Source organism: Sabethes cyaneus, chromosome 3 (genome assembly GCF_943734655.1).
Source record: "Sabethes cyaneus chromosome 3, idSabCyanKW18_F2, whole genome shotgun sequence".
In the NCBI taxonomy this organism is placed as follows: domain Eukaryota; kingdom Metazoa; phylum Arthropoda; class Insecta; order Diptera; family Culicidae; genus Sabethes; species Sabethes cyaneus.
The window spans coordinates 221,465,274-221,480,409 of NC_071355.1; the positions used below are offsets into that span (position 1 = coordinate 221,465,274).

A 15,136-nucleotide genomic window follows, 5' to 3' on the forward strand; every position below is an offset into this window, starting at 1 on the left:
AAGAGAAATTAAACTTGAAAAATCAGCGATGTATTTATTCAACTACACATATCACTAATCATATATAGTAAAATATACCGAATCATAATGCAACCAGTGAATCGAATAATCGACCCAAAAATTTGGTGAAAATTGTTAATTAATATTTATTAAATTTTTCGTTTACTTACTCAGTTTAGTGGCGACGGTCTGCTATTGTTCCAGCGCCTAACGAATTTTAGTCTTCCAGTACTGTCGGTCCCGAAAACCAGCTGAACGTTTCCGATAGTTTAAAAAAGAAAATAGTTCTGGGTACTTTTTATCGGGCATTCTGGTCACATGCCCAGCCCACCGCAGCCTGTCACATTGAACGTACTGCCTTCACTGTATCAACTCATTGTATATTGATACAGCTCGTCGTTTATGTGTCTGCACCACACTTTATTTTCCATTTCGCCAAAAAGTATGATCGCAGAATTTTACGCTCAGAAACCTCAAGCACTCATCGATTTGCGTCCATAATTGGCCACTGATAGAGTTAGTGCTCTGTAGAGTGGCAGTTTTGTACGAATTTGCCACACTACGGGACTGGCTGCCAGCTCCACCAATAGCAACCAACCACCCATAGGCAATAGCATTTGGACTCCCAAGTTCCCTGCTAGAACGATGTACTTCGTTTTGACGATGTTAATGGTAAGTATCGCTGCTCGCTGCATCCAATATAAAAGGAGTCCTGTTGAATGTTGATATTGAATACCACAAGTTAAAGAGTGCATCCCCTTGCTTCAGTCAATTCACCGTCACAAAAGCGGCTGAGGTCTCACCGGCTACTCTGACGCATCATTTAACTTGTTTCCTCGGAAAACCATGTTCTAGCATTATAATATGCCACAGCTAATTTAATTTGATAAATCGTACGCCGCCTTAAAATCCAGACAATCAAATGATGAGTCTGTAAGTACTTTGGAAACTTGTTTAGTAACTAATGCAGGGTAACCGCCCGATCCATCGTAGAGCGAGCATCACTAAAACTAGTTTGGTACTCGCCGACGAAGGGGTCTCAGTCTACAGAAAATGATACGCGAGAACACGTGGCAAAATCCTGCCTTTCTACCGCCACTGTAGTATAGTAATTCTGGTACTTGAAAGAAATTCCTGGCAATATGGTCTATTGGACGGAAATCCCTTCCTTGGCAATTTGGCCACCAAGCTTACTGAATAGCATCGATTTCCATTCCGAATCGAAGTACTCGAGCGAACAAGCAAGGCATTCCCGCTACTGAGTTTCCAATAGCTATCCATTAATCGTTTGTTTTATACCACAATAGATCAACATAATGGTCGGTAGTGGTCAAACCTTCCGTCAAAAAAAATCGTTTCTTTGTTCTTTGTTGTGCCCTATACCGATTGATCCGTTCTGCGGTTCCATTTCCTTTGTTCGTGATATGTGAATTTCGGTATACTGTCTTACCGGGGCCGCGATGCCTACATTCCGTTGAGACTTGAGATGTCTGCCATCTTAAGTATAGTTTGTGGAATACATCATTGCATATTCCACCGCTCGCTTTAAGACTAAAGACACTAGATGCCGGAATTGAGAAACAAACTGTATCAGATTGGGATTTTTCTTTTCTTTTCTCATCCTACTGATGAAAATAATTATTTACTTTCTCTGCAAGCTATAACAACTTCATATGTATGTCTTTATTGAACAACACCAGTTCGAAAGCCTTAGTTTGGTTAATAGTAGGAGGTACATTTCTTATCGCATTGTTTGCTTATATTATATTTGCCTTTTTCTGGTCGTTATTGGAAAGAGGCTTTCCATTCATAATTATTATTATTATTATTATATGGATCTCACTTTCACTCGACTTGAGGATGGATCAGAAATAACTTCATTGCTGTTGGTTGATATTTTGCACGAACGTTTAGGCCCTTTGACTTAAACAAATGACGAGGATTTTTTTAATACTATAATATAATTTTAAACAATGTAAGGATCAGTGAATTGGTTTCAATATGTTTAGTTCGAATAGTAAAGACATAAATACTTTGGAGCCTCTGTAATCGATGCAAGTAATCAACACAATTAAATTTCTCTTATTTGTTCCCAAGGAAATGGTATGAATTAAAGCTACGGTCAAGTTTGTTTTAGTTCGTCATTCTTCGCAATACGAATCACGGCCTAGTCATCTACCTTCTGTTATGAACATATAAAGCTGCGATTTGATTCGCATGTCAACTACAAGCAAGAACACAACTTCGTTTTTTTTTCGCTAGGTTTGATATTGGTATATGTTGAAGAATTTATTTCTTTTTCAACTATTGTTAGTTTTCGTTATATTTGAACTTTTGTCACATATGCTATTGCGTTCGAAAATTGAATTTTTGTTTGTATTTGGAAGAGCTCAAACATGATGTAAATATATATCTATTGTATTCTCTCCTTCAATTCTACGAAAACAACACTTCAAGTACGAAAGTTTATTCAAAAAAGAAATACGTTTCGAATTTGGGTTTCATTACAAAAAAATTATGATAGTGTATCGATCATTGTGTTGTAAACTCGTACAACTAGGGTTTATAGATTTGTATTTCCAGGAGGTAATAATTTCAAAATGGATAAGGAAACTGTTGCATGGATAAGGTAAATGACAAACGTCGAGATGTTCATCGATACATCATAACGTCAGTGCTTTGGTACATACACATGTATGCATCGCAAAGCAAACGTTTTGCATGTTCTGGTAACATTTTATCATTGATTGCTTCTTCGTTGAGCTGACGGGCACCTTCCTCTGAAAGCCAAATTGGTAAATCGGGAACTGGAATCATTTCCGGAATGTTATAGCCATTTTGTTCCCCTGAAAAGTAAAATTTAGGTACGAAAATCTTAAACCGGAAATTCGGAAATTATTACCTTTCCTATCAGCCATTGAATCGAAAAACACCCAGGGTGCATCATGTCCGGAAGCAGCTTTAACAAATGCGACATAGTGTGATGTTTCGATACACACAACGGCAAATAGTTCCATGAAAAGACGAGGGACCGGACAATGATCCGCCATAATTTTAAAATCCTTAGGCACTGTCAGAGGATTTGGTTTATGATTTTGTCGCTTCACATGACTATGAACGGTTTCAAGGCATCCCCGACAGAATGCAGTACTTTCCAATCCAACACCGCATTGCATCATTCCAAAGCATTCGCGGCATTCGTGTTCAGCCAATTTTCCACACACAGTACACTGACGTGGTGCTAAATTGAAATGATCTTGATTATTATAAAGCCTTCTAAATTTTGCCTAAAATACTCACAATCTTCAATGATATCGGTAACATCTAGAACCTGGGAAGGTAGTATTCTAGGATACATCTTAAAATTCTTTCCAAAACGTGGCATCTGGATGATCAAACAAGATGGAACTTCTTTCAATTTTATGTTCGACGTCAAAAAACTCTGATCGAACAGTTGCTGTACAGATGGCAGCTTCAATTGATCATCTTTTTCCACAAAAAGCTGATAATAAAAGGTGTCCAAGCCGGAACTTAACTGCAAAATTCAAATGTGAAAAAATGATAACACCCCGAAATGATCTATTAGAGTAAACCTTCAAAAATGGATCCGCTCGTAATATTTGGGCTAGCAAGCTGTTAAGAAATTCTTCCGGATCCTTTTCCTCGCTAGTTAGTCCGGTGACCGAACTAAGCTGATCCAGCAGCTGTCGCAACTTCATCACACGATCCGCGCGTACAAAATGATTTTTTCGTAATGGGTTCACTATCTCCTCTCGGAGCACGCGTTGAACATCTTCATATTGCGGATTGTCCTTCAATTATGTAGTAAGTTATATTGTAAGTTACTTGACCGTAAATTTTTCCACCAGGCTTACCTCAGGTTCCTTAGGTCGGAACAACAGTGAATCAAACACGCTAGTAAAGGTAAACATGGCAAATAAGGTAGCATCCAAGTAGCACGAATTATGATGACCCTGAATTCCTTTGAATTTGCCGCAGATAGCCTCTAACTCTACCGTCTTAAGTATTTCTGTTGGAAAAGAAGCATCAAAAGCTCAGTTTGCATGCAATTATCGATGAACAGCATTTGAACCATTAATTTTCAAGAAACCTAAATTCGGAACACTAGGCATTGACTCATGCAACGGAATAAGAGCGTGGTTTGGAAACTAGGTACCTGAACCACGCGCGTGGAGTACAGATATAACGTAATAGTTAAATAATTTTGGAGAAATTTATATCTGAATTGGAATCAGTTCGTCTTTTATGTGTGCATAACTGGTTCAATTGTCATAATATTAATTATCTTATAGATAAATCGTCTTGCTTAAACCTTTGTGGGGGTATGTGGCGTCACCATCATCATCATCTTTCTAAGACTTGACTTTTCTTTACCGACAACCGGGTTGTTAGAGTACAGAACAATTTACGGGGCTAGTGCAACGATCCTACTTGACTCTATATAGCAAGCACCGCCTAGACGAGATTCGAACATACCACGACCAGCTTATTAGACTAGCATCGTACCTCGAAGCTAACTGGGCGCTTAGGTGATGCGGATAGGGTGTTACTCGAACAGCTAGAAACCCGGCATTGACACTGAAAAAAAAAAATCTGTCGCAAACGCAAGAAGCTGTAGATGATCTGTGGCGACAATGCCCAATTTTGAAGGAACATCAACGAAGGTAGACAAGACGACAAGAAGGAACAGCCCCATGCGCCTCAGGAGGTTAGCTGTTCACCATGGGACATCAAGATCGTCATCGGGGTATAAATTCCCAAATTGGCAGGGAAGAGATATAGGTATAGACTGGTGATAAGGTCCTATATCCTGCATACCGATATGAACAATAATGGCCGGCGAAGCATCCACTTCGCAGCTTCCCAAGGCCTGGTGACCAGAAGCACTTTCTTCTCCTACCACAAGGCCACCTGAAGCACACTAACTAACAAAAAATGAACCAAAACGACCACCTTTTCATCGATGGCTGGTTTTTCTTGAACATTATCAACATATGCGTCGTACGGGGTACAGACATTGACTCGGGCTGTTACTTAGTGGCAGCACAGACACAGAGGTTCAAGCAATGTTCCGAAAGCGAATGGGCCAAGTAGCGACGAGCACGGAATAAGTAGACCACGATTTGGAGGAGCAAAAAGTACCAGAAGGTGGACAGAGATCATGAAGAGCTAGAATAACTATACAGGAATAATGACAGGCGCAAGTTCTATGAGAAGGTGAATCACTCTTGTAAAGGATATACTATACTAGGATATACCGCTCTTCCGTTAATCAAGCCAAATCTTTTGATCAAGCTAACCAAATTAGGGTGTACCACAACCACCACAAGATTTTGCAGACGGTTGGAAACATTTTTGTTTTTGATAGACAACTTTACGTACAACTTGGTAATTACTTGTCTGTCACGTGCCGGTCTGGTGTACCACAGGGTAGTAATCTGGGAAGACTGCTGTGCTGTATCTATCATAAACGATAAAAGCCTTCGGCATAATCGCCTTTAGGCAAGGCATTTTTCGCTGATGGTTTGAAAATCTATCTTTCAGTCAGACAATACAGGGACTGCAGACTATTACAGGAGCTTTTGGATGTGTGTAGTCACTGGTGCGTAAGGGATTAATTGTTATTGACCGTGAAGAAGGGCTGTGTTATCAGTTTTTACCGCACTGGAAGCGCAATAAGTTTTGATTGAAATTTTCGGAGCGAAATTCAATAGGTTACAACAGGTGAAGGATTCCAACCCGCACGAGTCTATCTGGGCCGGTGAACTGTGGAAGTTTGTCCGTTATGCTCTTCGATCAGCAATATTTAACACCGTATGAAAACCGCTGTCGTTTGTTGGGTTTGGACACATTAAGTCGACGTAGAGACTTCGCAAGCTTTTTTTGTCTGCAAGCATTTAGCGTTCATTTAAATTTTAATTGGTCAATGAATACTATAAATAAATAACAAACGTCAAGCGCGAGGCGGTCCACAAGTGAAAGCAACTTTTCGATGGGCATGTCAATGGCAAATTAAACAAAAGGAGGCAGAACGGAAGTTAACCACGGATTGCTTGCAAACGATAACAGCGTTCCGGCTCCCAATCGCAAAGGGACCCGGCGAGAAACCGGACAGCTGAAGTCTAATTGAGCCGCCGGAAAGGACCGACTCTGCTAAAATGGCAAAAAAACACTTGCAACGACACTTCCCTTCGCTGGATAGTTTCGATGATTTGCGAGGAGGAGAAGCTACCGAAAGGAGTAGATGGAAGCTGTAATTACCGCGATGATACGCTGATTAATGCCACCTACAACGTGTTTTTCCAGATCTGGTTACGTCGTCTATCCGCTTTATGGGGGCCCGTGCTACCACGGATCAAATTTTCACACTTCGACAAATCCTCCAAAAATGTCGAGAGTGCGACGTGTCCATCGCATCTTAGCGTGGATTTTGTAGCAACATATGATACGGTCGAGTGCGAACAGCTATGGCAGATAATGCACAAGAACAAACTGACGCGGCTAATGAAGGCTGCTCTGGGGCGAGTCGTGGGCATTCCCGTCCCGAGTCTTTTCGAATCGCGCAGAGTTGCTTTAATCCAAACGGTTAAAAAAACATGGAATGTGGAGCAATTATTTTTACACCTTCATTCTACCCTTAGGCCCATGTAACATGTAAATAAAATAGATCCGTATAGAAAACAATAATATCCCTTTATGAGAAAAACATAATAAGATGAAGACAAGCAAAAAAAATTATTGCCCCATTTAATAGGTATCAATAAGGTTGTACTAATTTATGCTTTCATACTTACTCAACGGAGCAACTGATCCTTGAACTACGGGACAATCAACTTTACCAAACATATTATTATCCTGTTGGGACGTGGTAGCGATAGCTTTGGGCGGTGCCAGTGATGTAGGTCCAAAATCTTGAAAACGCCGGTCCCGGTTGCATTGCGAGGGATGTACGAAAATTGCCCGATTTGAAGGACATTTAAATAATCTGCGATAAACAAAAGGACGACGTTGCAATCGCGCTCTCAAACATTGTTTAGTCTCTATACCTGATACCATTGTAAACCCCATCAGAAAGCTCAATGTTTACATGGTCCGGTTCGTCCTCCAGTTCAACACCAACCATCACACGAGTGTTGCTGCTACTTGCACTGGGACTATGCAGCGGACCAATCCAACGAATGACACCGTATAATTCAGTTTTTTCCAGATCTATCTCGACCATGGAACCTAACTCCAATAGGGGATTATCCGGAACTTCTTTCAGAGTTGATTGGCAAGTTACTACTTCAGATGCGTCTGAAGCAGACGATGAGCTGGCTGCGTGAGGTATATTGTTGCTATTATCATAAACAGGAATCGCTCCATCATTTGGTTCTAGCCATAATGGTTGCGCAGTAAACAAGGATAAAAAATATTGATTAATATAACATATAATAATAGGCCTTTGTTAAAAAAAATTGACGAATAAATGACACATCACAGCCTTAGCACTTAGCACTGATTTAATACGTTCATTAGGAATTTTACCCAACAGCTAACCTTCTAAGTGAATCTGTTGAGATTCGCTGCTCCAATCAAAATGTTCCAACACAGTTAGCGGAATATCATCCAGTAAATCATGACCATTGCAATCAGGAACCATCATGACGGCTTCCCACGTATTACTTTCAAATTTTGAGTTATCTAACTGTTTTAACAAAGGATAAAAACATGTAACAAGTGCACAACTTATCGGTACGTATTATTTACGGACACTCTACTTTGAATGTAACCTTCTCATGCGTAATTGAGACAGGAAAAAGTTATTTCTTTTTACGACATTGATTTAGTTACGTGTGTTGGCACACCGCACTAGTGCTAGCAAGGAACTATTTGCAAGAAACCTCCTATTAAACGCATAATGATACGCGTAACTAAAGTTGTCTAAAGCCGGAAACAAATTGACTGATCGAAACAACAAGCTACTAAACTCGTTCCAAAAATTGCTTTTGGTTGCAGTAAAAAGACAAAATATATGTCAGATCGGTAGTGCTTCGGCTTCGACTAGCTATTTTTAGATTTGCTCTTGGTTTATACGCTTTTTCGGTGAGATCTACTGACGGTAGCTTCGAAAGCTGTATACATTCGATTTAACGCTGCATGTAATTACACAGCTTCCACGTGCTCTTGACGACGGTAACGGCTGTAACTCGTATTTTAAAACGACAATTTATAGTCAGTTATGAACCGATATGTTCGTTTTCAACATAGCTTGCCTCGGCTTTTAGTTGGGAAGTTGACTATGTAAATGCTTTTAACTAGGTATATAGTTTACAGTGGCTTTTTAATATTTCGAAATGATCATTACGTAGAACATAGTTTTAGCGATTTTTCTTTGGAGTTTTCCACAACCGTCGAAAATTTTGTCATACACTTTTTCCACATAATATGTGTAGCTTTATGAAATTTTCATATTTTTTCAAAAAAAAAAGTTTGTTCTACTCGTTCTACTATGCATGGTTCGATTAAAGATTAGCACAGGTCGAATATGAATTTTTACAAATTTTCGGACGTTACTTTTTTTAACCACCGCACCACAGTGGGCTAATCTTTGAAATAATAATTTCTCAAGGCTACGTAACGATACGGTCATTAAAAATAATTATGAACAATACATATTATAGAAACTATAATAAACCAACAAATATTGTGATCAGAACCAAAGCAAAACTTTTTCAAAACCTTGTGTTTTTATTCAATAGATTTTGCAACCAGCAATTTGCATCCATAATTTTAAACAGTTAAAATTAAAAAACATTCTCAAGGTATCCCAATATTCATTATTTTACTAAAAGGTATGTTAGTAGACCGCACATACTTGCCATTGTCGCTGCATCCATCATAATTTTAGGCTCCTTTCGGCGATTAAGTTCTGGCTTTGAATTTGCGAGGTGACTCAATGGATTCAGCGATTTGTTGCGCTCGAATTTGGAATGATACTGATTGCTACTGGTGCTGTTGCTGCTGCTACTGCTGTATCCTGCGCCCAACGCACCGATTGGAGCAGTTGGTGTTTTCTTTTCGCTATTTAGAATAGCAGCCGCTCCACCAGCCAAAGATGGCCAATCTTGTCCCAAGATGTCCTTAAGATCCACTTCATTATGTTCCTGTTCTGGCAATATTGCCGGTGGATCCACTATTATCACAGCACTTTCGCCAATGGTCGCTTCTTTTATGTCTGCCTTGTCTATTACAACTATATCGCGATCTTCCAAACTAAGAATGGTACTTGGTTTAGAGGATTTGTTACGATTTTTCATATGTTTTAATGTACTATTGTTCAAGCTGTTTTGAGAGTTTCTACTCGAGCGATAACTGTCCTCTGTCAAGGTATCGCCAATTCGTAGTTCTTCGTTCATTGTTCCAGTTGGATGACTGTAATTTACACGACTGGAACTACCGGTACTGCTGCTACTATCCTGTTTTGATAGGTTTGGACTCGAAATTGAGGCTGCCATTCGCTTACGCTGACTTGTTTCCACGAAGTCCCGCTCGGTGTGCGACGGGTAATTTAATCGATTAACTGGTTCTGGTGTAAAAGACCGCGTCAAGCAATCGTCCTTAGAGCTGTTGGATGTCTTTGATTGTTGGGTATTACGTTTGCTTCCACTTTTATTGAATCGTAAATTTATTTGGTCTTTCGCACCGCAGATCAAATCTTCGATTATGTTCTTTTTGGAATGTTTTGATGTAGTGGAAAATTCAGTGTCATTAACAATAAGCCAGTTTGCAGCCAAAATTAAGGCCAGGTGTGGTGGTGTGCTTACATACCTCTGTATATAGGGAATGTTGTCTTTTTGCGGAGATTCACCATGGTTCAAATTCTGTAATGAAGGACATTGTTATATAAAATATAATAGTGTCTTCGACTTTATCAATTGCTGCACACGTAGTTTTGTTCCAATTCATTTGACTTTTGTATGTAGTTTTTGCCTATAGTGGTATTGATACTCAAGCTACTTTTCAAGAGAAAAATACATTAAAACCAATTATCTTTTTCTTTTTTCCTTGAAACTAGTTTATGTACATGAAATAGTCATTAGAAAGAAAAAAGCTAATTTTGAAAAAGAAAGCAAGCCAAAACACATTCAAAATATTACCAGTAATTCCATGCACAAGTAGTAGCCTGGTCCTATTTCGGGAACTGGTCCAATAGCTCGTATAATGCAGTCATATACATCTGTCATCCGTCCAAAGGCACGCCCAGAAACCTTAACTATAAAATCATTTGAAAGGTGCTCAAGCATAGCTACGCGCTTCGGCTGCCCTGCAAAATCAACTCGTTCCTGTGGATCCATGATAGCAATTACGAAAGGCCAGGCTTGGTTTGAAACGCACAGTAAAGAGGACACGGGACATTGAAACAGGTGGTTTTCGTACGTTTTATCTTCGGGATTGTAATAGTTCTTAATGCGTACCAATGCCAATTTTCCAGATATCGATTCCTCAACCTGAAGTGTTGTTCCGAGTTCAATGGTAACATTATTATCATCCTTGTTTTCCTCGAACTTTATTTCACCCAATGAAACCAGTTTAGCTCGAAATTGGTTTACACTTAGAGCGAAGGTAACTGTCATACTTTCATTAAACAGTTACATCGAATTATGTAAACGAAGAAATTGTTTCTTTGGGAACCTCTTCTGTATTAATATAAATTAAAAACATACGCTCTGGTTGTAGTTATATCAGAAAAAACAAAAACGACCATTTGTTAGCTTTGGTCCTGTTTTCTCTACTTTAGGAATACTGATGTTCTTCTGTGTGCTACTGCCATCTGAAATAGTTTCGAGGAAAAGCAAAAAACGTCAACATTCCATCAAAAACAACGCATTATGTTAGTTTTCCCTGAATTAATGTTCCAAATATTAGTTGTTTTCCTGCAGCAAATCGTAAAAAAAGCTTGACCAATCATTTTCTAACGATAAATATATTAGTGTGTGCCGTCGACATTTTCGTATTCTGCAAAAAGTGGAAATAGTGTTTGGCAGTTTTCATTTTTAATAAATGTCTCACATTATAATTAGGGTGTTTATTTTTAGCAGGGCACAAATATGGTACAGTTTATATTATTGAAAACATAAACTTTTTAACTATAATACCAATGTTTGCTGCCCGTTTCGTAATTACAAATTACAAACGACCTTAGAAAATACGTTTAAAATATATAGCAATAGTAACTAGTAAGTATGTTGCAATACAGTAACCCAAAGAAGCAAACAAAAATCGAAACGATCTATTGTTGGTGACCTTCTACAACTTTTAGTGACACCGTAGCCTCTCGGCATGTTTTTATACGCTATGAAACTAAACGGAAAATCTAAAACTTTTTGTTGTTTTCTAGAACTGTTACTTATAAACACACAGTAGTAAAAGCATACTCATGCAGAATACTAAGCAATGCGCTGACGTTTGAAAAACGCGAACAAAAACAAACAGGAAAAAATATCGCAGTTCATTTTTTATTGATATCTAATGCTACTCGCACAATTGCGTCTATTTGCACTGTATAGTTCTATTTTATTAGATTATTTTTACTAGCTATCTAATGGTTAATTCATTTGTCGTATGTATATAAAACGTAAATTAGAAGGTAGTCATTGCAATTTGATAGTTAAACAAAACAAACTTGCCAATCAGTGAGCAGCTGTGCGATTTTATTAGCAATAGCGACAAATACAACAATATGCTTTATTTCAGCAATAAACTCATTCACTATTAGACGATGAAATTGCTTTGTTTCGCAACACATTCGCAAAAAGATGTAAAAACTGCACACTTGACTGCACAATGCAAAAAAACAATCCACTTCTCTTTACGTTAAAAGCAGCTATGAATGAAAAGAATGAAAATGATAGAGACGGGCGCTACAACAAACCAATGGGGTGTTACACATAATATGACATATCATGTAACACCTTGTGTAACACCCAGGGATGCCGTGTTTTTTTGTGTTGTTTCGTAAATCTCCGAAGGATAAATAAGAAATATCCGAAATATCATTGAAAATGATTTTGTTTTTTTGTCTTTCCAGAAAACTCGCTAACCAACCAACGCTTACTTACAAGTTTATATCCACATTTTCGCGCGATTTCGGCTGATGGGTACAGTTTTCGACAATGTTTATTTGCTTTTGGGAACTCCGCTCACGTATGCTTGAAAGTTCTACAGCAACAACTAAGGCTGGAAATATTAACTTAACGCGAATAAAGCTGCCAAAAGCATGCTAGCGTTTTCCGAAAGTTGTACCCACTAGCCGCTATTACGCACGCGAATAAGTGGATAGGTTCGTATACCTTAACCAATATTTTGTCATTTTCTGTTTTCTGGTTCTTCACAAATTTAAAAATTTTCGCTGATCTCGTTGTTATTCAAAAAAAAAACTTAACATCTGGTAGCACTGTCTTCAAAACAAATAAAAACCTAAACTTACGTGTTTTTCACTCAAATTGCTCAGAAAGGAGTTTGCACCGAAAAAACTATACACGTGCGTTCAATGTGCAGATCACGTAGATATTGTCAATTGCAAGGAAAATTGTACCATCCAAAGTGCGATATCGCTCATAAAAGTGCTATTTTGCATTAAATCGTTTTGGTATCTTCACCCAAGGAACAATTTTTGCTTATTAAACGTTTTACCGACAGCTTTTATTCAGCACATGCTATATAGCTGCTTTTCAAGTATGTCTAAACACCTCTGTTCAATGCTTATACAGTTGGTTTTGGAGAATTTAAACAGCACAGTGCTGAATATGGGTGTGGAAGATGCGTTTGTATGACTGTTATGCAACGTATAGTAAAATGTTTATTCAGTACGTATAGATATGTTTATTAAACTTTTGCTGATGGTACTGAAGCTACGTTTATTCCACAGCAGTTCAACCTTTAGCAAGCAAAAAGAAAAAAAATATGCAGGAAGTATTTTTATTTTATTTTGTGGGTTTCGTTATTTTCATGGCCATGTTGCATATATTATAATTTAATAAGAGGCTTAGTAGGAAATCATTGGTTGGCTCAAAATTCATCAAGCCTGCCATATACTTTTTTCATTCACCCGGATTCGAACTTACATCCTGTCGGTCGGAAGCCGTCAACGAACACATCTGAGATAATCTGACATATGACAGGCGCCGAGTTTTTAGCCGATGTAGATTTACCAGACCAGCTTAAGTTTGTCAAGCGTGGAACAAAAATGGGCTAAAATACATTTAAGCGCTGAAGAGTAGTTCTTAAATCATGTTTGGCATCTGCTATACTAGATTACTTTAGAAGTATTTATTCCGCACATGTTAAACATTTAATAAACTATTTGTACTAAAATAAAGCATTTCGCTTGAACCACCAGCAACATAACACACTTACAACGCCGAGGACTTTTTCATTTTGAATATTGACGACGGTGAGCGGCGCTACTGAATAAAATTCATTGGAAACTAGAAATCCAGAATGTTCGGCTAGCGATTGTTCATTTAGTTAGCAGTGATGTGATTAGCAGCAGCAGTGATTAGTTAACAGCAGGAGTGATTCGTGCTAGTACTTTGCTGAACTTATTGCTGCTTTAAGTCGCTCGCTGTCTGTGCAAATCTATTTGTCATCGGCTCTGATTTAGTTTTTTTTCATCCAAAAAACAAAAAAGAGCAGCGGATGGCACGAGAAGCAGTGGTGTTATCGCGCACCGGCAGCGGGAGCGGGAGCTAGTCACACGATTACGGTGCTACCAGCAATGGTGGTGGTATCGCCACTATACCACCCGATCATAACAATTCTGGCGAGTTCAGCCCGACGAAATTCATCTCACTGAGCAAATCCATTGTGAGTAACTCGCAAAGTGTCAAGCAGCCAGCTGTCTTTGGATATAAGTTTGTTAAATTTATCGGTACGACGAGGGATAACGACACGCCGAGGGCAAAAATACACACCGTACAGGCAACAACACCTAAAAGGAATTCCACTACCAGCAAAGATTTGCGGCGGCTACAAGTGGTTATGCAAATGTTTTCTATTCTGATTGTATCTAAAAAAAATAAAAATAAAGTGTACCTAATATAAATTTAAAGCATAAATTATAAAGTGTAAAGTATAAAGTGTCATTCAAGTTATTGGTGTTATTGGCTGCCATCAAGCACCTTTTATTCCACACCTGCTCTTGGTGGTGCTACTGATACGTTTGTACGACGATTATTCGACACATACTCCATAATTCCTCTTAGCAATGCAGCTGATGCGTTTGGGCAACTTTAATTCCACTCTTATTCTACACTCGCTCTCAGCAATGCTGCTGATACGTTTGCGCAACGCTCATTCCACATTTATTCCACTTTTATTCCACACTTTCTCGCAGCAATGCTGCGCAACATTTATTCCACTGTTATTCCACACTTGCTCTCAGCAATGCTACAAACTCGTTTGTACAACATTTATTCCACTGTTATTCCACTTCTATTCTGCATTTGCTCTCAGCAATACTGCTGATACGTTTGCGCAACGCTCATTCCACACTTATTCCACTATTATTCCACACTTGATCTCCGTAATGCTGCTGATACGTTTGCGCAATGCTTATTCCACTCTTATTCCACTTTTACTCCACAATTGCTCTTGACTGACACGTTTGCACAACGTCTATTCGACATGCATTTTCATGGTAGCTTTTAAGCAACCATTATTCCACACCTGCTCTTAGCCGTACTGCCGATACGTTTGCATAACGTTTATTCGACTCTTATTCTGCACTTATATAACAACGTATAGATGTTGATTAGAAGCTAGAAAAAATATAGGATATGACGTTTAAACAACAGACAATTCAGCAAATTCGCTTATTCAGCACCGAATGCTACCACACAACTCTTATTCCACACCTGCTTGTTTAGGTGCTGCCGTTTTGTTCCTTGGGCAGCGCACTTTTCATTATCTTCCAAGCAATAACAATAAGCACCCCCCGCAGCAATAAGGAATTCCCCCTAGCCCCCCCTAGTTCCGCCAATAGGTAAAACACTTTGAGATGACCTGATATTCACATCAACTCATCGTGAAAGCCAAGTGAATTTCAAATAGAATGACATTTCATAAGAGTTAC

The 15,136-nt window shown here is 38.7% G+C and overlaps 1 protein-coding gene across 1 annotated transcript; it reads right to left on the bottom strand.

Moving 5' to 3' along the window:
• Positions 1-1,648: 1,648 nt before the first annotated feature.
• Positions 1,649-11,867, bottom strand: LOC128744574 (uncharacterized). The gene is made up of 10 exons (XM_053841688.1): positions 11,774-11,867; positions 10,161-10,834; positions 8,879-9,884; positions 7,068-7,395; positions 6,816-7,006; positions 3,876-4,030; positions 3,594-3,812; positions 3,301-3,535; positions 2,903-3,241; positions 1,649-2,846 (listed from the first exon to the last, which is right to left on the bottom strand). The coding sequence occupies exons 2-10, from the start codon at positions 10,635-10,637 to the stop codon at positions 2,653-2,655; spliced, it is 3,144 nt and encodes a 1,047-aa protein (XP_053697663.1). The 5' UTR covers positions 10,638-10,834; positions 11,774-11,867; the 3' UTR covers positions 1,649-2,652.
• Between the last annotated feature and the right edge of the window lie 3,269 nt (positions 11,868-15,136).

Bases quoted from the DNA above. Each gene is read 5' to 3' on its own strand.
- LOC128744574 (XM_053841688.1), bottom strand. From the start codon at position 10,637: ATGACAGTTACCTTCGCTCTAAGTGTAAACCAATTTCGAGCTAAACTG. The intron at 9,885-10,160 runs GTAATATTTTGA...CCTTCATTACAG, and splicing joins ACTTGTGCATGGAATTACTG to AATTTGAACCATGGTGAATC. The intron at 3,813-3,875 runs GTAAGCCTGGTG...ACATAATTGAAG, and splicing joins TCCGACCTAAGGAACCTGAG to GACAATCCGCAATATGAAGA.